The 26,405-nt window shown below is 38.4% G+C and overlaps 1 protein-coding gene across 1 annotated transcript; it reads right to left on the reverse strand.

Annotated features, from left to right (window-relative positions):
* Nucleotides 1-13,435: 13,435 nt before the first annotated feature.
* fastkd5 (FAST kinase domains 5) lies at nucleotides 13,436-19,554 on the reverse strand. The gene is made up of 2 exons (XM_086145640.1): nucleotides 19,447-19,554; nucleotides 13,436-16,153 (listed from the first exon to the last, which is right to left on the reverse strand). The coding sequence occupies exon 2, from the start codon at nucleotides 16,147-16,149 to the stop codon at nucleotides 13,708-13,710; it is 2,442 nt and encodes an 813-aa protein (XP_086001766.1). The 5' UTR covers nucleotides 16,150-16,153; nucleotides 19,447-19,554; the 3' UTR covers nucleotides 13,436-13,707.
* Between the last annotated feature and the right edge of the window lie 6,851 nt (nucleotides 19,555-26,405).

Raw genomic sequence — 26,405 nt, forward strand, 5'->3', positions numbered from 1 at the left:
GGGATCTATGCGTGCTTACCTCAAGAACTGGCATCATACATTAATCCAGGATAAAAGTTTTTACTCTTGAACACATTTGTCTGCGCCTCTTCAGTGCGCTTGTTTGTGTGAGTCAAGCTAATGTACAAATTGATTTGAAAAGAAATGACATGCTGCTAGGGTGGAGTAACATACCCACTCACAGGAGGGGATTTGGGATAGGAATGTGCTAAACTTTGCAATATATTTGCCACAAGAAATGTTATTTATGAACTCAGCAATATTTATGAGGGCTTATCCGGGCTTACGACTGCCAACCTGTGAATAGTGACAAAATCATTCTTCATACTTCATTCTATCCTTTCAGGCTAAACACAAGAATATTTTGCATAATGGAACAAAAACGAAAAATATGCAGCAAGCAGCAAAACAAATGTGTTGTGAATGCCTCAGCTCTTGTTAAAAAACCTGTATTACATTACAAAAGTGTTGTTTGTGTAGTTAATGTATTTCTCCACCAGTATGCAGACATATTAATAACATTCCCTTGGTCAGAATTATCTACCCTGACTATCATGTCATATCCCTCAGTCATTTGGAAGCAGTGCAGCCCTGCAGAGTCGCCCATCTCACAATAACCTCTGCCTGAGCCAGATATTTCCTCCTGGCTCTTCAGCACACAAAGGGCGCTTTTATCTTAGATGGGCAAGCTTGTTGGTCTATTATATGAGCAAAGGGAACAAGACGGCATGGACAATATCCCACAGTTTTGTAATAAAATATGTGTTCTTATCAAATCACATCTGTTTCTGCCTCACAGAGGATTTATTCATAAATGCAGCACCAGCCCGATCCACTACGGCAGCATCTCTTCCTGATTTGAAAAAGATGTGACCTGAAAGGGAACTGTTTGTGTTTTATCATTCAGTTGAGAGGGAGACACAGATCTCACAATGAAAAAGCAGCTCTGCCAGAACACAAAGCAATGCTCAAGAGAGGAGGCACGCTTTCCTGCTGAAACGAAGGCAAATAAAATTTTGATCAAAAGTAAATGGAACTTTTATCATTAAATTATATTTAAATATTTCCACAGATACGGCCCATCATCAGATGCTGAATTATTTTATCTCATCTTTTTATTGTGTCACAGTTTCACACGACAAAACAAATCTGATTCGGCAGCTAAAGTGCTGAATCAAATGTTACACTGAGCGAATGTGCTGTTACAGGGTGTGGATCAACTTTAGCCCATTAAATTTAAATGTAAATACAGCTAAAAATTTTCTAATCTCTTTTTTGATGAACTCTGAAAACCAACATCTGGGGGACAGAGGGAAGCCACTTAAATGCAGGCTGTCAAGTTACAGCTAATCTGATTGGAACTCTCCATGGTGAGATGGATTAGGACGGCCTAATTATAATAATCATGCATGCTATCTATTTAGCGTTTACTCACTACACAACATACCAAAGTGACATTCATATCTATAACTATGTTGAATGAATTTCTGAAATTTTATCTCTGACATTACATCTGCAACTGTCTAGTAAAACCTTGAAATGTTGCATTTTATAAATTCATATTCAATTTGATGGTGATGGCTAAAAGCTACGTTCATTTTATTAAAAAAAAAAAAAAAAAAAAAAAGAAGGAAACGGGAACTCCAGTTTTTATGAATGTGCTGTGACATTATTCTCAAACTTCTTATTGCAGTCCAAGATTGCCAAAACTATAACTGAATTCCATGAGTGTATTGGCATTACCGACTCACTGATGCCGCAGATTTGAAAATATAACCACAAGTGTGCCCCCAGACCCAAAATCCTTCGATGGATTCGGATTCTTTGATGTAGAATGGAGTCAACACCAGCCTCTCTCCCACTGTTGTGCCCAGAGGTACAATTTATGAAAATATGCAAGTGAAGGAAAGAACAGAAGTTACATTGATTAAGGGTGTGATGTATCTTGCACTACTGGGTAAACATTATTTTATTCAGTATAATTTATATATAACTTCTTATCATCTCATAAATCTACTCTTTGCCAAAGTTAACATGTAATATTTGATGTATCACACTGAAGTTCAAAAATGGCTGCGGTTGCTGAACAGCATCAAAACGCTGTTTCAAAACAAGGTGATATAAATATCTACCCAGAAAATGTGCAGATTCAGAAACGATGCAATGAGGACAAGAGGAAACTTAAACTATCGCCATGAAGGAGGGGCAAACTGCAGCACAGTGGTGAGTATTAAGAAATCATCAAAAGGAAAACCAAAGAGATGGATGTGAACATGACTTGGCACACAATTTGTTCATCCAAAGGAGGGTCTTTTTATTTTGATTTTGTGTTTTTTTTATGTTATGTTTTTGTTTTTAAATGACTAAAACTATGGTCAAATAGTCAAATTATATACGTATATGTATATGTATATATGTGTGTGTGTGTGTATATATATATATATAAATATGTATGTGTATACATATATGTATGTATAAACATATATAAATATAGAGAGAGATGCATATATAGAGAGAGATACATATGTATACATATGTGTGTGTGTGTGTGTGTGTGGGTGTGGGTGTGGGTGTGTGTGTGTGTACACATAATTCTATTTAACATGTTCCAACCAAGCAAATGCATTTCTTTTGCAGCAACACCTTCCCAAACCTTTCCCCATTAAAATAATGAATATAATCTTTATTAACTAGAAAACCGAAAACATTTTTTTGCCTCCTGACTGTCGGGTGGGGGATGTAGTAGCACCTACTGAGTTGATGAGTGTGTAGACAGCACTTTGCTCAAGGACACTGCAGCAGAACAGTGACTTGGGGGGGACAACCCTGAACCCTCATAGCGAATGCTTATGGCATCTGGTTCAGTGTTTCACAGCCTTGAACATGTAAATATGTTTTGGACACAGGGTACTGTCAGGTTAGATTATCGCTCTCTTTAAGATGTTTTTGTGGAATATAAATATCTCACAGCTATTTTCTTTTCATCCTTTTTTTGCATTTTCCCAGTTTCCTATTCTTATATTGTCTTTCATGTGTTGCCTTATTCTGATGTTACAAAATATATTAAAATAGAATTCCTCTTTGATGACATTGCTTTTAAATTATATAAGTTAAGTTTGTTTGTTGTTTAAGTGGGTCTTGTTTCAGTTCACTTGAGACTGCCAAGGAACCAGATAATCAGGTTCCCCACAATATCAAAACCGCTGAAATAATGTTATGTTTTGTTGGTGGTAATTCAGTCACAATAATGTTCGAAGTTGAAAAGATCTCGAGTTGGTTTCGTGTGACAAGCTGAGGGTGTGTTGAGGTTCCTAAAAGCACTTTTCTGTGTTTCTGTCTTTCGTCACTGTGCACATCCTGATGGGAGTCACAATAAGCTACAATAGATGTGGACAGATGGCGAGGTGGGTGTGTTGGGTAACCATCTCCTGAACCCCAGGGAGCACCACCATGTTCAAGCTGTCAAACAAATGTCTTCACCTGGAATTTTATAGGTGCTAATGTAATGAGGACCCCAAAATTTAATCTCCATTTTCTGAGAAATATAGAAGACACCATGAAGATATGGTACATAATAACACTCCTATCATTTGGTGATTTTTTTAAAAGTTCAAGTATATAATCTAAAAATGCAACTGTGTCAGGTAATTCTCTTTTCTATCTCAGCCAAGCTCCATCTCTAGAAGTTTACCAGATATCCTCAGTGCATTGTGTGCTGGACTCGGATTTGTACCACGGGGGGAAACTGAGGAAATGTAGGTCATCTGATGCCCACGTCTTTCAGTCGAACCACGAACAGCCAATTTATGACACAAACGTGGAGGTGCAGGCAGGTGGACTAAGTATATTTGTGCTTGTTTTATGTCCAGAAACATCATAAATCAGGATATTGAACTTTTATCTTTACTCGAACTACGGCCGGTATTCAATAGCTATAGATCAGCATCACCTGGCTTCCTTTTCGACACTCTCCCTCTGGGACAGTGTTTCTTAAACAGGGGTTTGTGTTGAACTGCATAATCCACTGCTGCACCAACTCCCTAATGAGTTGTGCCAGCAGGATTTTCATATTCTCATGAATTCACCAGGGCAACGTGACCATCAGTAATTTCCATAGAGTGAAGCAGCAAATGGGTCATGAATTTCATTAATATTCAAAAGCAAAACTTCAAAGAGTGGTAACCCAAAACCTCAGCATTAACTACTTTTGACCATTCACATCTTTAGTCATTAACGCTGTTAATCATTATTTGCTGAAGGCTGTGTACTGCGGGGCTGGTGGCTGGGGCATCAAAACAGCTCTTTCAAGTTTTCCTGCGTCCCACGTTTTATGCAACCACAGCTAACAAGCCACAACACTGAGACGACCCTCTGCCAGAACAAGTGATGCATACCAGTCCGGTGCAAAAGCTAACTGCACTTTGGGAAGCATATGGTTTCACCTCATTGCATAATTGACAGACTATTGTTGCTCGACTGGCTTGCTTTTTAAGAATGTATACTGTAAAAGGTAACCGTAAATCTTTCGCAGTGAATCCGCAGTGAATTTTGCAGAGAGCGAAATAATGATAAAAACATCGAATAAAATAAATTCTAAAAGATATTTGAAACCACTATCTACAAAAACTACAAAGTGGTCTTGGCACTTTTTTGTATCTTAATAGATCCGGTTTAAATGAAAATGCTTTTTTTGCAAACACATAAATTGGATTAACCAATTTGAATGGTTTAATTAACTGTATGTGTGTGTGTGTGTGTGTGTGTGTGTGTGTGTGTGTGTGTGTGTGTGTGTTTCTGCGGGATTTGTGGAGTCAGTAACTGCTTTTAAATAAAAAAAAAAAAAGAAAACGTATTTGTCCCCTGGGGGCAATTGCAATTTAAACCAAAGATTAAACTTTCTGCATTACTTTCCAATGCTTACATGACTTGACTTTGCCAGAGTTCATTTTAATTTTCAATTTATTTCAAATGGCATAGTCATAGAATTTCCATATGGGGTTTTTTTTTGTACTTTTGCTTTTTGTAAAGTGTTTTTAGAGCTGGATTTGGGGATATAAACCAGCAGAACAGTTGTGCAGGGGTTTTAGTGCTTCCACCTCACAACAAGAAAGCCCTGGTTGGATTCCAACAGGGGGGCTTTCTGTGACGAGGTTGTAAGTTCTGGTTTACTCACACAGTCCAAAAACATGCAGTGTGTCGATTGGAGACTCTACATCAGTTTTCCCCAAACTACGGCCGGGGAGATGCATTATGATCTTTTTTTTTCATTCTGGCCACGTAATTGTGACTTGTACATACATAGAACGTAATGTTCTATTCCATCCTTCTGCAGTCTGTGCGTTATCTGGTCTTTTTTCTGAGAGAAAAGGGTTATTTGGTTATTTTTCTATTTCAAAAATAGGGTAATGTTATTATTTATTTTCTGATTTTTTTTCCCTGTCAAGATCCCAGGAGGGGTTAATTTTTGGTTATATGTGACTTTCTGGAAAACAATAAATGTTTACATTTAGAAACCTCTGCGATCGTCACACGTTTTGTTACAAGCTGGCCCGGCCCGCGTCAGAGAAGGGAAAAGTTATTTGGCCCACACGGGGAAAAAGTTTGGGGACCCCTGTTCTACATCGATCTATCGGAGACTCCACATTGCCCAGACGTGTGAATGAGATTGGTTGTCTGTCTCTATATGTGGCACGGTGATTTACTGGTCCAGGGTGAATCCCACCTCTCACCCAATGACAGCTGGGATAGACGTGGAGATAAGCAGGGTAGACAACAAATGAATGTTTTATAAATAAAGATTTGTTTGGCTCGTTTATGTATTTTTCTTTCGTACTCACTACTTCCTGTGAGCTGATACCGCACAATGGATGTAAATTGTCAGCAAATACAGGCTGGTTGTGAACAGTCATCTCATCCAAATCACTTCCACACAGCGAGTTGTTGATCTCTAGGGCAACATTACACTAAACGTAATATCAGGAAAACAAAAATGTTTTAAAATGTCAGTAGCTACTAAGTAGAGCCCAGTGTGTTGTAATTATGGAAATGATTTCAAATGGAGATTAACATTAAGCACATCTTGTTTTCACCTGTTCAATTCCAAACTTTTGTTGAACATATTTTACTTCTTGAATTTTATAACACTGGAAGTGATTTAGGTGTGATTTCAAAGTTTTTTAAAGTGTTTATGGCAATATTGTAGAATTTCTATGTGGAACACTTTGTGTTGGGGAATTTTTAAAATATGAGGATATGTCACATTATGAAGGTATGATATGTTTTAACACCTTCCCATGCATGAGAGGCACAATATATATATATATATATCCCACGGCTGAAATTAGCACCACCATGATTCAGAACACACCAGTACAAAATGCTGCTCGACCCCGATGAATTTTGCACACAGCTGTATCTGTTCCTGCAGCATCAGTTACAACTATCATGTGACCACAAACCCTGACACTCTCTGAACAGATCACTTAGCACGACAAACTGTTCAGCCGTGATCACATCAAAAATGGACTGCTCAGACAGTGCAATTTTAGTTTTTTCTTCCTTTTGGAGTGTGATTGTAACCACTGTTCAGGAACTAAAAACCTAACAGATTATCTGTAAGCCTTCACTTATAAATACTGTAGATCATTTTCAGTTCTTAATCAAAGAGGAAACATGCTCATCTTAAAGAAACCCATGAAAATCATATTCATAAAATAAAGAAAAAGCCACATATAGTGCATTCAGAAATTGAAAAAGTAGAAGCTGTCATTGTGAAACGAATTCAAAATCTCAAATAATCTGTTATAACAAAGCGATCTTTCACAGAGTTTACATCATGACACTCAAAAGAATGTGTGGTGAATAATTCAAAAACACAATTTTAGATTTCACAATGCCTATTCATAATTTATCACATAGTCTGAATACTTGAGAAAACCTGAATTTGGTTCATATGTACGCATATATTGAATTTCAATGAAACAGCAATATGAACATGTTTGAATAAATGAATACATTTAGACCAGAATAGATAACCTGTACATAATGTTTTGTTAAAAGTCTTTCACCATGTCAAAGACTGCATGCGGATCTGATAAAATGATAATTAGTCCTCTTTCTCCTGTTGTGATGAATATCTTGATTGAGTCTTTTTTTATTGCACAGGGGACATTCTCCCACTTCTTATATTGTGCGTCAACTGCTCACACAGCCACCGGCAAAGCAGATCAAAGCAACGTCCACTCACAGGAAAACAGTCAAGAAGGGAAAGTGTTGGTTTCTATAGCAACTAAAACCACTTCTCATATGATCTCATCATATTAGGACACGATTACATCCAATGCATCAGTCAAAGTAAGGTCCTGTTCCTACAAAGAAAAAATGTATATATACATTATAATAAGAGCAGTATTATGATGATGTAGAATTTTAATTATCGAATTAAATAAGTTGCACACACCTTCACCGCAACATGGCACCGGTTGAGTACAGACTATAAATCTTCTTTCATGAGATTTTTCCATGCGTGTATGATAAATATGAACCCCTAATGTATGTCCTTAAGGCTCTCCCAGGAGACTGAATTTCCATCGCGCACAAGCCCGGTAACATCAAATATTCACACTTGGATTCAACACTTGTGAAATAAGAGTGTCCTTGGAAGTCTGACATCTCCTGTATAATTAACTGGTGGGGGATTAAAAGAGGAACTGGTGCTAATCAGCAGCAGGATGGATTGATAAGCATTAAGTCACATTTTTGATCAAAAGGTCCTATAATGCTGAGATTCTCGCAAATGAGGTCACCTCTTTGGGGTCAGGTAAATCTATTACATCTGTGCAGTTGGCAGCTGTAGAAACCAGTGCATTACAGTAGCTGTGTTCAGTACAGCGAGTGAAAAACGGAACAATGAAAACTGTCCTTCCTTCCTGCAGTATCATTGATTTTGAGGTGATGTTCTGCAGGGCGCATAACAATATGCTTGGAACACAAAACAACTGTAACACAACAATCTGTTTTTTCCTCTATCCTTGGTAACTTCAAATAATCCTGCTGCTGCAATCTCTTTTGAAGTGCTTAAGCCTCCACGCAATGTTATTTGTCATTTGTCCTTTCAGTTTTGCTGGAGTTGCTCTCCATTAATTTCCTTTCCACTCCAACCTTTTGATAGGCGAGCGCCTATTTTAAATGCTCCCCTCAGTCCAAAAGAAGCACACGGTCAGCAGATACACAGCAAAATGTCCTTGTACACACTGCAACCAAAATTACACCCATTATTTTTCATTAGATAGGTACGACTTGGAGAGGCAACATCCACAGATGTTGCGAGGCTATTGTTTTTTTTCCTCTTTTTCCTCACCATGCTCATAAAATGAAAATGTTCTATAACAATACGCAGCACAGCACAATGTTTTGCAATGTCAACTCAATGTGAATGTACTGTAAAAATCATCAAGTATTCATGAATGGAGGTCTGAACATTGGAAAGATTTTAACTTTCTCCAGCTCTTTTCATCAGCTGTCCTTCCTAGCATGCCTCATGACAGTACAAATGTAATAAGAAAAGAATTGAATTTCTAAACAGTAGAGGGCTGACGTGATGTGCTATTAGTCCTCTTTGCATGCTTCAATCCGTAATCTATGAGTATGAGAAGTGATTAATAATCACGGAAGAATTTACATTACATTTGTCGCGTGGCATTACCAGAGATCTAATTACAGACTAAAATATGAATTCCCATTAAGGAGAAGATTTCCCGCACTTAAGGGCAAGGCAATAGCTTTAATTAATGCATACAGAAGGTTAACGGTGCATTACTCTTATTCTCAACAAACTAATTCCCATCATGCCATCATCCTATTTCATAGTTCTTTCTTATAATAAACACAACCTTCTAACCAAAGGCCATCTTACTGAAGCACATTATATGGAGTGGAGAATCTGGTTTTACATTACTAAAAGGGATGTAAGATGAATCTTTCATGGTTCAATGATTGTTTCATGCAGTTCCCTGAAGTTGAAATTGTAAAAACACATCGCAGTGCTCTTGTTCTACCACTGTATTTTCCTTTGCAATATTGGTGCTACACCACAAATGCACACTCCTTTTTTTTTTTTTTTTTTTAATATTATTATTACTTTGTCATACATTTCCCCTCCTGGAGATTCCTTGTTGTAATATCAAACTACATCCACCGTTTAACAAAACAATAGCGAGGAGAGTTTGCATAAATTGATTCTTATATACCTTTAAAATTTTCCTGATATTGTCTCAATGATAACGTATTAAAAGTATTTTAAAAGATATTTAATGGCCATCTTTGAGATATCAATTTATTTTAACACATGTTCACATGAAAAAATAAATATGAAAATCTTATGATAATCATGAGAGCTGTCTGCAGTACTCAAGGTTTTGCTCTCTGTGATCAAGGGTCACGTGGAAAATCCTTTGTTTTTGGTTTTTCCTTTTTTGTTTGTTTTCCTTCTCAAGCCACCACAAACTCAACACTTGCCAGTATCTCCAAATAGCAAAGGAAATAACACAAGGAATCAGGAGACAAAAGCCAGCGTATCATTATCCCATGTAGCGCCTGTCGATCAGCTCTGTGGACCAGTTGGTTCCTAAATAACAATCCGCCCTACAAAGAGTTAACCAATCCTCCAGATAGAGATTAGATTTTGAGCTTTAGCACAAAAAAGAGTGATTACTAAGATTATGTAAAACGTGCTGTAAAATGCTGTAAAACCATCTCTATTTCACCAACTGGTTTACATAATTTTGGTGTTTCATTATTGCATGACCCCTTTTGGAAATACCATAGCAGAACTGTGTAACAAACAGTCACTTTCATTCCCTTTCATTGTGTTAAGTGACATTCTTCTGTGAGCGATAATGATCTGGCCAAATGATGAGTATGCAAGGACAGCTATGGGATTATGCAATGCATTTCTGCTTGACCAAGTGTCATCTTGAACTTAGCTCACACCAGGAGGGTAATGCATAATGGTAATTAGGTTCAAAACACACGACTGTTGTTTATACCTTCATCTGTTACAAGATTACTAAAAATAAACCATGCAATGTTGCAGAGGTTGTTGTTTTTTTTTTTTTTAATTGCGGCAGAGTGTGCTTTTAACACCCAGATGTTTATTCCGGTTCAATTCCTGGGCCGACAATTGTTATTAGCAAAATTATCATTGTAGATCTTGGGCATTCTTTCATTTGACAATCTTTCATAGTCCTGTTAAAATGAATTTATATCTCTGTCAATGGGAAGATTCCCAGACAAATTTAAATACATGGCAGTTTGCCGTTTCCAATTACATCATGTTAAATTGCTTTACCACAAGCGAGCCATTCGATTCTGCGAGTCAGATGATGTATTTATTATGTGTGTTTACTTTGGGGGTCATGAAATTACAGAAAACAGGAAACTATGAAGACATAGCCCAATTAGATTATATATAAATGGCAACTGATAAAAATGACTATCAAAAGGTTGTATCCTGGAACCAAGTCAACAAGTTGTGCAACCTGGTGGGTTGAATGTTTGTCTTCAATTTGTTCCCCAATTTGAATTTATAAGGAACCAGTTAAATTCTATGCACAGTAGTGGAAGTGCTGCTCTTTTTTTAACAGGAAGTATGCAATATGGAGTTTTTATTATATCAAAATTGAGCATAAAAGAGTGGAAGAGGAAGTTGGAATCAAAATGGGATTTCTTTAATGGCGGTCATTCATATGATTTGCACATTTCTGTTCTGTTAGACAGACAAAAACTTTGTCTCCCCAATCAAAATTGACAGTACTGAGAAGAATTTCCAGAGGGAGATTACGCGCTTGATTTTTTTCTTTCATTTGACTATGATTTATTTGCAAATTTATATCATTTTGTATTATACGGTCTGATTGTTTTTGACTCATCATTGTTGAATCATCATTTGATCATTGTGGTAATTTGGAATATGTTCTTCTTTGGCTTTTATAAGTTTTGAATATGCTGTTTTCCATTATTCACTATGTCAGCCAGAGATTTGTTGTTCTTTTGGCAATGATTCACTTTGGTTTTCTTATTTGTCATTTTGAACTGTGTCTTGTACTTTCTATTTGCATTTACATTTGTGTGTATATTTTTGTATCCTAGACTATCTGTGTGTGTGTGTGTGTGTGTCTGTGTGTGTGTGTGTGTGTGTGTGTGTGTATGACAGAGAGAGAGAGGGAGAGAAAAATAAAGAGATCCAGAGATCCATTATACCTCTTTTTCCCAAATGCACCAATAGTGTGATGGGGATCTGGCTAATCTTTGTAATAGGGGTGTTGCATCAGTGTTTAGTGTGACTTGTCTGTTCCATACAATGAACAAAATGAAGGCATTATAGTCGACAGACAGTAGCATTTCTCAGCCTGGATGACTTAAGAAATATTGATGCAAGCTTAGTCCACTTTCAGACGGCACTGGATTAGCTTCCAGGCTGAGAAAAGCGAAAAGAATTGAAATGCAAATAAGACCAGGATTACTGAGAGCGCATTCACTCCAGAGGAGCCTCCATGATTAACTGGTGCAATACTGGCCACATTTGAAAATAGTACCTAAGCCTGATGATGACGCTCCTTTCACCATTCCTTGTTTATATCATGTACACCACTCATATAAAGTTACTTCAATTCTTACAAGACAGTGGAGAAAATGAATGTTTAGCACAAACACAGTTTAGCTCTGCACAGGGAAACAACACATATTATGGGAACCAAGGAATTGCATTCATGTCAAAAAAAAAGGTGCTAAATGAGAATCTGAATCATCTCAACTTCAAAAGCACAAGCTTCACGCTGCCAAAACTGTGAAATTTGTTGCTGCCGAGTCATCACAGACATGAAAGGCCCAAATGTTAAGCATCTTTCCTTTTCTTCAGATCTCCAAAGAATAGAAACTGGGTATATCAACTGTTCATTAATTCATTAAAATGCAATTACGTTATTTTGTGACACACGTTATGGATGTTGTTGAAAATGCAACCGAATGTGACATGAGTTTTCTATATGTCAATTGTTTCATTTCAAACAGATGTTGTTGGGCTGTTTATCGGAGGACGATGGCACCCGATAAACACACGCATTTACAAAAATATCATGGGTTGAATTGTGACTATTACGTTTCCCATGCACAGTGGAGATGTCTTTGCAAAGAGTGCTCTCTGCTGGTATGCACAACACATTTCAGTCCATTAAGTCTCCTCTCATTAACTCTGATTGGGTTGCAATGGCAACAGAGCAGCTCTTTTCCCAGCATCTCTCTCTGGCTGCACCTGGGGGCTCATCAAGCGCCCCCATGCATAATGACGGATGTAGAGTCCATTCACTTCATCTCTCCCGTTGCTCATTGCCTTTTCATCACTCACCACTTGTCACTTGTCTCCCACCAGCAAGTGACTCACAGAAGTGTTGTAAGGAGAGTGAATAAAAACAGACGGATATGAACAAAAACGAAAACTAAGCTTTTTTCCATTAGTAAAGAAACACCATGAGGTCATGGTCTCAGAAACTATCTTAAAATCCTTAAAATAAAATGAACGATTTTCACCTTCAGTAAAGCACAGACCAGAAGTCAGACCTCACTCAATATATCTAGTGATTACTGTGTACGTCTATGCCTGTGTATGCGAGAGTGACTCCTCTTGAGTAGATCTCCGAGATTTTGTCCTTTTTGTTCAGAGAGCTGAGACCAAAGAAACTCTGTGTTACACAAGAGGGGTGGTGGGAGCAAGGCAAAGCCCGAACAGTCTCATGTGCCTTTTAATTTCAAATAAAAATTATTGCAACAATTTAAATCTCCACTCAATTTGAGGACACCGTGCCTCCCAGCAGACCATATTAGCGCTTCTGTGGTCTGCTACAAGAGTGGCTCCTGCAAAATAAAATAGGTGTTTGGTGTAACGGTTACCTTGTGAAATAAGCTGATTGTGTCCACAGGTGGCCAGTGTTTTGGGGGATAGGTAAATAGATAACATAATTTTCAAAGACAACCTCTTCTATTCTATTTATTGATGGCCCAAAAAGCATGAAGGTCCCTGGAAAATTGCAAAATGATTATTACAAAAATAAATAAAATAAAAAAATAAATAGATAAGGTGGCACTCCACCCTACCCCCCAAAAATTAATAAATTGACTAAATAGTATTTCATCACTTGGAAAAACAGTAGGAAAACATCTGAAAAGTTAAAAATGAATATTTTTGCTGACATCATTACAGTAGATCAGTAGACCTGAAAATAGTAGTGAAAAATAGTTCAATTCCAAGCTGGATTGGCCTATTTATGAGTGTCAGGGAGAAACTAGGCTATGACATTTATTCAGCATTTTGGTAGAGCAGACCTCAAGGACTTGACAAATGATAGACATTCTGTAGATATGATGAAAAACAAGACAGTGCCAAAGAGACATTTTTTTAATGATCAGTTTTACAAACATATTCACGTTTCATACATTTCATAAGCTCTTCCAGCAGTTCTGAAATTTCCTGTTTAAAACAAACAGCTCTTAAATTCTGTGCAATAATAGAGTAAATATATATCTTCTTAACAGACACATTTTGGTGCTTTGCACATACTAGTTAAGCAAAACAATTTTGCCCAGCGGCAAAACCACCAGCAAAGTTTGCATAGTAGTCTGTTTACCCTAAATCTGCTCACAGGCTTGTCAAGGTCAAACTTCGAGGCTATTGTAGACCTTGCAGTGCAGATATGCTAGCTTCTCAGCTCTGCTTTTCCTCAACAGGGGAAACCACTCCTGGTGCCTGAGCTCAACAACTCTATATCCTGCCAGTTTCAGTTGCCTCCTTTTCATTGCGTGAAGGCCCAAGAGCTGCTGTGACTGGTAGCAGTAGTGGTTCCTGTTAGACACCTGGATTGCAAGTTTGACTGAGACTTTGGACTCTAGAGGGGCTGGGATTACTTTACTAGGTTTGATAAGAGATTCTCTTAAATCATCTGTCAGATTTAAACCTGCGTTAAACAAATCTCCACCTTCATCTGGCTCTACTCTGAAGGGTGTTGTATGTCTGACTTTAGGACCGGTGTCAACAGGATCTGTGATGTTCTTGGCATTAACAAGCTGTGCCATGAGGTCGTCTGTTATTGTCACTCCGAAATTAATTCTACCCCAACCCTGGTCTGATGGAAATGTAGATGAAGAGTTTCTGGCATCTATTGTGGCTGTGTGGCATTCTGGTTTCACAGGTACGGGCTGCCCAGCAGCGTCAAGGTGCACTTCAAGATCAACTGACCGGGTATGAGGCAGAATCATTCGGGTGCATACAAAGCTTTTCCCTCCAAGTAATTCTCGCAATGCAGATTCTGCCTCTTTGACCTCCGGTTTCTGACAGACGTCTGAAAGAGCAAACTTCCACAACATTTCTGACACCTGTTCTCTCAGTTCTGAGCTTAGCCGGGGACCAGTCCACTGAGGCAGTTCCAGAGCCACAGCTCCATCTAAGGTGTATAAGTCCTTTTTCAGCTCCAGCTGAGTTGATTTCTGTGCTAAGTTGATAAAGTCTGGGCTCAAGGCTAATGCAATTAGGTCCTGTGGGAACTCCGAGACAAAGGCCAGGCCAAGAAGGCCAGTAAGCAGATGCTCTGGGTATCGTAAGAATTCAGCCTTCCTCTGTCTGAGGGCCTCCGTGAGACTTGAATAAAAGCCTGGGTTCTGACCTGCAAGAAATCCTAATGTGCCGAATGACCACAGCAGTTTGCACGAATCTTTACTCCTGCAGTGTGGCACCAGTGATGGAACTCTCTCGGCAACAGCCATGAGGATTGAATCGTTACGGTAGTGCAATGCAGAGCAGGTCAATGCCACATGCATCAGCCCCTTGACACCCATCCTGTCAGCTCGACGAGGTACCTCTTGAGCCATGGCAGCCATCCACGCTTTGTGATACATGTAACTGAAGCGCAGGAACTTCAGCACATTCACCACGGAAAAGTCACTCATGTCCTCCACTAAAGAGTGGGCTTTATCAACAATACGAGTCACAGCTTGTTCAGATATTGAAGTCTGAGATTTAAACAGCCCCAGACATATTGTTCCAACCTCCTCCGGGTGGAACTGTGATAAATGATGCATCAATAACTGCTCTATAGGTTGTATCAAATTTGTCGGGCAATGCCTTCCCTCTCCCATTATATACAACAGATGAACTAGCTCTGGGACCCCGACCTGGCCCATATACAAATGAAGTGAGGAGTAGAGCTGCTGCAAGAATTGGGGAACCTTCCTTCCGATACAGCGCCATAAGTCAGCAGCAAACAGCAGCTGGTGTAAAGTCATCGTGTTGGCTCTATGCGTGAGCTCAGCCTCATAAAGCCCAAGAACAGTGTGTGCAGATGGCATATCTAGCCACACGAAGGACTGCAAGACATCCAGGAGCTGAAGTAGTGAGAACAGACGAAGGTTTTCAACAGAATATCGCAGGAGCATGATGAAGCGTTGGTCGCTCCTCACCAGCGACATCTTGTCTGAGGGCAAGTGGCTGAGCTCGACAAAAAAATGAGAAACATCAGATGGTTTCATGCTTCCTTTTAGAACAGTCACTTTATGAAGCAGTGGCAAAACCTGCTCCCATTCAGTTACGGGAGGCCGCTGAGTGAGGTCAAGAGCCATGGAAGAATACTGTAGTCGGCACTTGAGAAAGGCCCGATAATCTACTTTAACATCTGGAGCTATTGATATTCTTTGTTGCTCAAATGCCTGGGTTTGGGGCTGAGGGCATTTGTTGAACGCCAAGTCAAGTAGTGTGTTTTTTGAGCTGGAAAGATGCCGTGAGGAACTCACACTGTAGCGATTACTCTGCTGCCAGAGGGAAGGTATGAGAGTTGAGAGACAATGTTCATCCTCATCGTGATCTGTTTGGCACAGGGAGAGTGAACAGTTCCTCTCTGAGCGATGATATGACAAGGGGTTGTAATGTAGCCTGTAGCCGCTTTGGAGAGTTTCATCATGGTGGAGCAAAGCTCCTCTCTTTCCTCCCTGCTCCTCAGTCTCACCATCTGGTTTGCCATGCACATGTTGAGCGGTGCCAAAACTCTTCTTTAGGCCCGGGAGGCAGCGTAGCCTAGGCACCCGTCGACATAGCAAACAAGCAGCCATCAATCTGCCAGAAGAAAAAGATATGAGCAAATTGTTAAAGATGGAGCACTTATGTTTATATCTAAACATAGCTTTAGGTCATTTAAAGCTCTGGGGCGACGTGTTGCAGGGGGCAGAGCAATCGTCCTTGAAACCGAACATTCCCGGTTCGATTCCTGCTGTTGCTGAACAAGATACCGATACCATAAGTGCTCCCCTGGGCTTGCTAGGTGGCTGCCAACTGCTCATGGCTCATCCACGATGGTTTAAATGCAGAGAGGAATTTCCCGCAAGGGATTAATAAAGTACAATAAGATTAAAAAAGTTAATTAGGAACACATGGCTAAGAGTAACCCCCTGTGAATAAAAACCTCAGTCTTCACACTAAAATGTTCTTCACACTCAATTTCAACACATATGTCTTTATAGGCATTTCTGCTCTAAGTCCAACATATCCATTGGGACACTGACATTGAGGTGCATGGGAATAAAAAAATTTGGGGGAATTTGAATTGGATTTGGAATTCAATCTGTACGGGTTATTGACAGATTTAATGGTCCAGTTCCTGTCCATACAAACAGATATTTTCCCAGTGGTCTTTCAAGAACCACAGGAAATATACTTATAGCCAAAACTAGGACGTGGCTCTAACAAATATTCTAAAGGGACTTATTTGTCTTAGAGCACTCAATGTTTTTTGGTGTTTGTCTTCCTTATTTTGCAAAAACACTTTTCTACACAAAACAAAATAAAATATTTTAGAATACCCTTTTACATGTTTCTGTGTAGGTAACGACCTCATGTTTGTCTTTGGCAGTCCCCCCTTATTAGAAGCACAGAGTTAAGACTGTGTGTTTGAAATCCTCCATTCAACGGTACCAACATTTATTTGAAAATGTATCACTTTTGCTCATATTTGTGGTATCATAGTTGAAAAACCATGTAGCCACTTGCAATAAAAGCTGATGATTATGTTTGAGATTACAAATGTCACGCTTTCATCTTCCAACAACTGAGCACACTGCAGTTGAAAATGACTGAGAACTTTAATTTCCATAATGACGCTATTTCATCTTCATTTCTGTGTCCGCACAACCTGTGAACATTTACTGGCTGGAACCCAGAGTCTCAGTGTTTAAAGTGAGTGAATGAAAACATTTGTAAAGGGCTTTGATAAATCTTTCAGATTAAAAAGATGCCACAGTGGTTTTGCCAAAGATTCCCACATCAATTTGGCACACCCACTTGACATATTAGGGGTGAAAAGGGGGAAAAAATTAGTAGGCAGATCAATTGAGCAGTTACTGCCACTTCACTTTGAAAATTCATACTGCGATGTCCATGAGGTTTTGAACCAAAGACATCTTTTCTTTAATTTAATTTCAACTCTACATCACAATAATTTATCTAAAATGAAGCACTGCAGCTGGAACCTGAAGGGAATCCTGAAAAATATAACTTGATGTAACTTTGTACTAACTTGATAAACTAGCTCTTTTTTCAGGAAACAAATAGCAAACTGACAATGGATGGGCAAGAAATTTAGCGACCAGCTGTGGCATACAGATTTGGTATTGATTGCCAGTACTTAATTTGTAATGTGGGCAGTTTAACAAAAAAATCTATATATGAGGGACAGACAGGTGTCGATGCAAATTAAGTAGAAGTCCGTAGTCAGTGGAAGAGAGACAAAATTCACCTATCAGAGAAAAAGCAAACTATTTGGAATAACCAGTTCTCCAGTTGAGCCCTTCTGAGCTCAGTAACTGGTCAGTCATACAATATACTGAAGATAGGAGGTAAATCACTGCCAACTTCTACAGTGAATAAACGATTTTATGAAAGTATATACAGAGAGCACAGAGCAAACCACTGACCACACTTGGAAGCAGGAAAGCCCCAAAGCATTCAGTTTTGGGTTTGCTTTGAGTTTTGCTTTCTTTGAACACACTAATATTTTACAATATTTTCTCATACGAGGAGGATATGAGAAGAAAAGTATGTGAAAGGGAATAAAGTCGACCTTTCTCGTGTGTCAAACATTGAAGAAGTATTATGCATAGTCAAGGCATGTATGGCTCACAATGGAAGCTCATCAAATAGTATATGATTATCATCATTATCATCACCATAGAAGCCTGAAGGACTAATTCAGAAGCAAACGGGTCTGAAATTTCTGCAGATTCATTAAATGCTGCTGAATAGAGAACAGCTTCACAATGAAGAAGATTAATGACACCAAATGTTGTAAAACCCATCCAAACCCTTCTCTATGTATGGAAAATAGATTTCTTCATTACCTGAGCCACTTGGTTGATAGAAACCTATGACAATTGATTGTGTCGACTGAGAGCGACGCGAGCCACCTCGCCCGCAGCCTGTTCAGCCTCCTGCCTTCAGGGAGAAGGTACCAGAGCCTCCAGGCCCGCCTGATCCACCAGACTCACCTACAGTTTCAAACTTGATCAACTCTCTCCCCACCATCCCCCAGCCTACATTCTGCCCCAACCCCAAGATGCTGATCAATCATTGGGATACATCAAGTTTGGGGATGGTTTTGGAATTCTTTGCAGAGAGTCACTGGAGGATTTCCCTTCAACTTCTGATCATGGGATTGAGTTAATATTGAAAACTTTAATCATATTGAGTTATCATTAATAGAGACAACCTCAATTTCTCACACTGATCATGTGACATGTCATCTATTTCTTGGACCGGACTGATTGCAGCTACACACTCACACAGTAGGTTACAGTATTTATTCTATTGTCCTTGGATTGTGATTCTACTTATTCATAACATTGACACCCTGTAATATTTATGATGGTAATACATAATAATAATAATATGGTAATATGTACAATATGTATGTATATACCACGCATAGATACATATAATAATAATGATGTAATAATATATAGATAATAATATATATCTGTTGTCTATTTATTTGTGGACTTTTTTGTCTTGCTATCTTCTGTCTTCTGCCTTTCTATTTATATGTATATTCATATTTATTTCATTTTTTGACATGATAACTGTTATGCTGCTGTGACAAAGGGGATCAATAGTTTATCTCATCTCACATGGATAATAATATATATATAGAGAGAGATAATAACATATATACACACATACATACATATATATATATAGAGAGAGAGAGAGAGAGAGAGTGAGAGAGAGAGAGAGATTGTTACTTTGGTGAAACCCCAGCTCGCCACAATAGATAGATGTATCGTCAAACCGCACGTAAATATAGAATTTGGTCGGAATTAAATGAGAGGAGCGTGTAGCAGAGAAGCAGCTCAGCTCACCGGTGTCTTCATGTCTTCAAGACGAGCCTGTTGTTTGGTTGTGTGTGTGACAGCCTCATGTTTGGTGGAGGTGTGCTATCGAACGAGGCTTCCGTCATGTCTGTGCAGGAAAACCGCCAAGCTAACACCGGAAGTACTTCAGCCTTCAAAATAAAAGCTAGGTCATTAAACATTACACTCCATGAACTCGCGAGTGAAACAGAAACAAAAAATAAACTAAGTTATTAAGTAATATCAGGATTAACTTCTATTATGACGGGGTATGCCTAGCTACTTGCGTTGGGGATTATTTCGTGTTTATGAGAGCAAAGAAGATAATGTGATGATTCGAGACAACTTCCGGGAAGAGCCGAGGATTTGACCTATGGCAAACGAGAGGGCTCAAACGGAAATTGACAAAACGCAATACTTGTAAAAAAACAAGTTTTCAAACGGTCGTCTTCGGTATGATATGAACATGTATCTTGAGTAATAACTGAGGAAATGAGGTGGGATAAATTGTTAAGTTATAAGCGAATCATCCAAGGGAACTTTCTGGAGAGTCGCAGTTCAAGACAATAGAAACTGTAACGTGAGAGCGACATGGATACGTTTTGTTGTAATTCGTTTTTACTAATGAGCGAATTAAAAGGACAGTTTTTGTGTTTTCATCCTAAAATGATTCTTTTTCTACTTAGTTCGGTTTTAATTTACTAGCTCTCTGGCTATCCCTTTTTGTCAGCAAATGTGCTCGATTGGCTTTAAAATGATGTCAAACGCCATGACTAAATTGGGACGAAATCCCTGGAAAAAAAGGTAATTATAAAAAATAAAAAAAACGACATATCACTGAGAAATTAGCTATAGTTTTTCCTTTACTAAGCATGTAAAAAAGGACAGCTTAAATTGAGCCACAAAAAACTAATCAAAAACTGGCATATACATGTTTGTCAAAACATGAAAAAAGAACAGTTAGTGAAGTAATACATTTAAATGTCAGCTTGGTAATGGTGAGACAAAGTTCTTGTACATTTCCAATGTAAAAGACTGGCACAGATCCGTTCTTTTTAAGATGGGTCTCAAAGAGTAATGTGTTGGGATTTAAAGGTTGATGAAAGTATTGAAATATGTATTGTGAGATTTTCCAATCCTGTTTTGTTCTGTCATATACAAAAAAGCTTTTTTTTCAAATCTCGTTAGCAATCACAATTATTGTTTCTGTTGTTTTTAGATCATTTGAAGAAGTAGTAATTGTGCATGTCAGGACAAGAATCGAACAACTCTGTACAATCTAAAAATTAATGAATCTTTATAAGTTTTAATTGCCACTGAGAGCTGGTTTGGTAAATGCTCAACAGTAAATACTCAGATGGCTAATGGTTAAAAAACTTGTTACTCAGCGAGTGTGTACAGAAATTTGAATGTTTCCTTGCCTTAAATGTTTGTAACATTGAGCACATTGCAAAACAGAATCTGGGCCTATGAGTATGGCAGAATTTCTGGCAGAATTTGTTCCACACTTCAGTTTTGTTTTATTATTTGGATTTTTTGGGGGGGTTTGCTCTCTTATTCTTATCAGTAGAGCGATGATCTTCTGTTGCTGTATTCTTGATACATCTTGATTCGTTATTTTAAAATTAAAAATACTAAATAAAGAATAATGGCTTACTGGTTTGTATAACCTCACATTTTAGTTTCTATGGTGACTTTCTTGAGCCGATTTCTAACATTTGAAAACATAATTTGTCCAGGTACAATGGGACATCATCCGTTATTGTAAGTTTTGTATCGGAATCGTATATCAAAAAATTGTTGCAAAAATTATTATGGATGTTATTATTGAAGAGTAAAACAAAGTCTATAGCAACCATTTACCTTGCAGTCAGTTAACATAGATGTATCAAAAATAATAGGGATGCCTGAATAGTTAAATCATAAAAATTTACAATTTCTCCATTAAAGTGTCTTTCAAATTTTAAGTAATCTGTTCACAGTTGTAATGATGGGGGTAAGCGCCATATGACTATACTTACAGAGTTTATATGCAACAATATTTCATATTAAAACCTGCTATCCTTTAACTTTATTCAATTTTATCATTGTGAATGTTTTTTTTTATTACTTTTTGGTTTAAGATTAAAAAAAAAGAACAACATAGAAATAAATGTATTGAAAACAAGATTTTAACTGGCTCAGCAGAGTTGTCAAATCTTTTATGAATACTGTGTTGATGCGCTGCTTTGAACAAGCTTTTAAATAGTAAATAATCAGAAACCCTTAAAAAAGTCTTTGTATTAGCAATTCCTTGAAATTATCATAGTTCATATACTTCTTTTGCAGTTCGTTCCCTGCTTGAACCCACAACAGTTTCTAGAGATTATTTTCTACTTAATTTAACACTATTACAGGCGATTTCTCTCTTCAAAGTAACTCTTTCAACATCTTCATGTGTGATAAAAAAGAATTACTTTTCAGGTCACCTTTTAAAAACATAAATGTTTAGACACCTGATTTTTATCTTAATTATATTGATTTTTTTTGATGAGTATGTGTAGAATTAGTATGACTATGAAGGTACAACAGGCAGCTCCAATGAGAATTGAAGGCCTGTGCTCTGATCTTTAGATTAAAATAACTAACATAATACAATAATGGTTATTGTTCAATAGATCTCAACAAAGAAACTGATTTTATATCAATCCTTCAGGCTGAAGGGCAAGAGAAAATGCATTTGTCTTTTTGACGCAATTAAGATTTGTTTATATTTCTATGGAGAGTCCAAGAAAGGCACTTTTTTGTAACTCTCTGAAGTTTTGGTTCAAACTTTCCAACCAAATCTGAAAATTAAATCTATTTGGCCTTTTGTGCTCCAACAGATGGATAAACTTGCATTCATAATTTGTGACATATTTTTTCTTGAAGATTTATGCAATAAGCTTATTAGTCAGCTTGACCTTTGTGCATTGAAAGTTAATTCTCCTGTTTGTACTTGCTTGCAAATGTTAATGTTATTAATATTCTTTTGTTCTTTTACTTTCTTTAATGCCAAGATTTAACTTAAACCAACCAAGTTTTTGACATAATTTATTTACTTTGTTACTGACTTACAATGTTAAGTGACTTATATTTTCCAACTATTATATTCTGTCCTCTATTTTCATAGTCTATCCTTTCCACCTCTATCTTTTTGAAACTTCTATTTAAGGTGTTCCACTGTCTAGAGTGTCACAGTGATAATACAGTTTATTCCCTTTGAACTGCTTAGCTATTTCATTGTCAATGATGCTTAAAAAAAACTCCTGTTGATTTTCCAGAGCACTTGTGGGAAAAGTCCTGCATGCATGCATCTCCATTCTCCTCCACAACAAGAACTGAAAGGCCCACTTACACACTTTACCATTCACCCCGTTGAATTTGCTAGAGTATTTAAACATCAACAAAAGCCCAAATCACTTGGTTATTTATTTATTTGCAATACTTTTCATTTCAAGTCATAAAACAGTTTTTTTTCTCCTTTCAAAACGCACTTTAATCGACTGATTATTAATATTTTATTTGTAGCAAATGCGTTACCTATTTTTTTTCACCTGCATTAAAAAAACGGTATAAAAAATAATTGAGGCGCTTGACTTTTCGACGGTGTGAATGAAGTGGTGAAACTTGAGAGGCGCACTTGGAGAGGAAGTAGTTGATTTATGCTAATGAAGGAGTTGGGGTTTAGCTACGCTGGCTGGGAGCCGCCCTTCATTCACCACATGGTGAAACCTGGACTCTACTCGCGCCACTTTCGCAATCTTACTACGATTCACAAACACCTATCAAATCATAATAGTAGCACATGGTTTTAGTTTTTTTTCGGATTAGACGTCCCAGATGTTATCCAATGTGTGAGGTCTGTCGGTTTTTCTCTGTTTCGCAGATATCCCCCCGAAAAAGAGTGAGCCAACGGTAAGTCTGTTCAAGTGAGTGAAGATGGTGCATTTTATAAGCTAGTGTCTCTTTACGCGCATGTTGTTGGGAAGAAACCTGTTGTTAGCCTTCCCGCCCGATGCGGTAAACGACTGGAAAGTGGCATGTTGACGGTTTTAGGCGACTCTACGACCACCTCGTTGCGTTTGCGTCGATCGGAAAGGGTTTTTATCGCCGGTTTCCACATTTGAAAACAATGTTGTACGGGGCGCATGGCAACCTCTCCTCCATCGGTGGAGAATGAGGGAGATTTGAAAAGCATGTGTTGCCGCTGCACCTCAATTCGTTAGAAGGGGGATCATCGCGGTCGGAGAAATGTGCGTTACACACGATAGTTGAAGTAGGGAGTTCCAGGCACGATATTGATGCGGTGGTTTAAGTTTCGGGTCAGTTTGTGCGCTCTCGCCGTCAGAACAAAGCAGCAGCACATGGGGGTTTGCAGCAGGCCTCGCGCCTTTGCTATCTTGACGAGCTGCTTCAGTTAGCCGCTAACATTAAAACAGGCGAGAAGACCTCGGCGTGTTACATTTACCAATACAAATAAACCTGATTAATTTCGGCTTATTTCGAGAATACGCCATATATTTATTTACATTAGCCGTATTGGTTAGCCTTAGCGCTTCCGCTAAATTAGCCATATTGTGAGCAAAAGATGTTCCTAAATTGATGGAGGGTGGTAGCTCACTTTGACTAGCCAGCTAACTTAATTTGGTGCTCTTTGAACTTATCTCTTCAAAATACGTTCTTCTACTCACAATAAGTGTGCTTTTTTAACACGCTTGAATACATTTTGAGTTTAAATAATTTCCTAGCCCCCGCTACGTGCGAGCAAGACGCCACGGTGTGTTTTGCTAGCACATGCCCGCATCGTAGTGTTTTGATCGAGCCGTCGAGAGACTACATTATTAGCCTGGTGTGCGATGGAGTTCGCAGTAGCTGTAGCGAGCAGTTTGGCTGACCGAGCCGTAACCGTGGAAAACTTGGAAGTGATCACAGATTCGCCGTAAATACTGGACGGGTTTCAGTAGTTTAGCCATGCCCATGTTATTGCCCCCCTTCCCCTCCCCCCGATCGGTGGAATTCAATGTATGAAAACGCTTCAAAATGCGAACTCCCGGGCGCCATGTTAGCGCGTGGGGGAGGGGTACAGCACAGGGACTGGGGCGCCAAGTGTTGCTGTCCTCAAGCAGTCCTGCTCAGGGTCAGCTTTTCCATTGAACTCTGTGAGGGAGACATTACGGGATGCGGCCGCTTCCGAAGCGTTTCGGCGAACTCAAGGGGTTCTTAATCCCCGGCAAACGTTCTCCCACCGTAGCCACAAGGTGCAACGCGATCCTCAGTACACCGCGACTAGCGATTGGGCAGGTTGATGGACGAGGCTTCGGTGTGTGCCGCGAATATCAGGGGCGCCTCATGTTTTCAATCCAAAACCAGTCTGAATAACCTCTCGGGCAGGCCTTTTTTTCGATTTCTCTGCCGCGGGACACGATACAAACTTTGACTGCAAACTTTGCAGGATCTCTCAAAAGTAATAACGTCGGGCCGCGAGTCCAGATGTAGTCGTCAATAGTATTTTGTGCAAAAGTCACGCAAAACATGAGTCTCCCGACATTAAATCGGGTGGCCGTCGGTCTTTGGTAACAACGATGTTGTTGCATTTGAAAAAAAAACAAACACAAAAAAGCCTCGAAATTATTCAACCCAGTTTTTCTTACCACATTTAAAATGTCTAGACCTGATGTTATAATAAAACCTTTTCCTCTCCCGCAATTTAGCACGCAGTGAATCTGCTTTTTGCTTTACATTGGGAAACAAAATTAAGATAAAGAAAATCCGAAATTAATATTTTAATATTTAATATTTGTTGCAGAAGAAACTGATTATCTTAGAAGTATGGTTACATTTACTTCAGGGTTACAAAAAAACGAAATGCATTAACGAATAATTGACAAGAAAATTATTCAATGCATCGAAACTTGGATGTTAGAACATAAATTAATGGTAACTTAAATCATGTATAGAGGACCATCAATTAATTTATCTTGCTTTAATCAGTGATCTGTTCATCAAAATTATTAAGCGTTTTCAAAACTTATTTAAATTTTTTCTTTGCAAAAGTAAATGTAAAGCAACATTTCAAAAATATTTTCTTTATACACCAAGAATATATCACAATCCAACGATCACCCCCCAGGTCAGTATAAGGTTTTGTAGGTGCTTTTAATAATAGTATGAACAACTGCCTCTTGCCGCTTATTCTATTGTGTTAAAGTGACATAATTTAATTGAATACACAAATATTGTGTCACAATCCTAAAAAAAAGACAACCCCTTTTCCACATTTTTGATCAACTATTGAAATGACAATCTCAATTAGAGGATGGAGCCAAAAATTGTGTCCTGATCAAAGAAGATTGAATTCAATGTATCAGAAGATGGCAAGATGAAGGCCGGAAAACAGGCCTAATAAAATCTAGACATGCCTCTACACTTCGCAGTTTCCACCACCTTTGCTTTCGAAATACCTCAGCTCATATATAAAGTTGACCACTATTCTCAGTCCATCCAAGCATTTGTCCTCTGCTCCTTTACATTAATATGAACAAGAATAAACAAGAAAGCTCCCCTGAGGTAAGAAACAAGTGTAACATAATGTTCCCTCTGATTGTGGGGGGAAGTCTTTACTGACCAGTTTATTTGTATAATTCTTATGTTGCTTAGTAACAGGCAATTTAAGTAGCACTGAAGTAAGCTCTCAACTCATCAACTTGGCACTTGTGAAAGCGGGATCAGCTCTTTTTTAAAAAAAAAACCTTGACATTTTTAGAAGATAAAATTAAATGAATAATAGATTAGCATTTGTTGCAGCCCTCAGCTCAAGTTCCTGACTTCCTTGTTTGTTTTCAGGCAGCAGCACACAGCCAGACCTCCGCTTCAAGACTCTCTTTGTGGATTTGAAGGCACCTTGGTTTTATCTACAAACAATGATCACTGTAAAGTCACTGTAGTGT

This window comes from Fistularia commersonii, chromosome 4 (genome assembly GCF_037954325.1).
Source record: "Fistularia commersonii isolate RoL2024-O1a breed Wild chromosome 4, RoL_Fcom_v1.0, whole genome shotgun sequence".
Taxonomy (NCBI): Eukaryota; Metazoa; Chordata; class Actinopteri; order Syngnathiformes; family Fistulariidae; genus Fistularia; species Fistularia commersonii.

Excerpts from the sequence above, each read along its gene's own strand:
- fastkd5 (XM_086145640.1), bottom strand. The coding sequence starts at position 16,149 with ATGGCTGCTTGTTTGCTATGTCGACGGGTGCCTAGGCTACGCTGCCTC.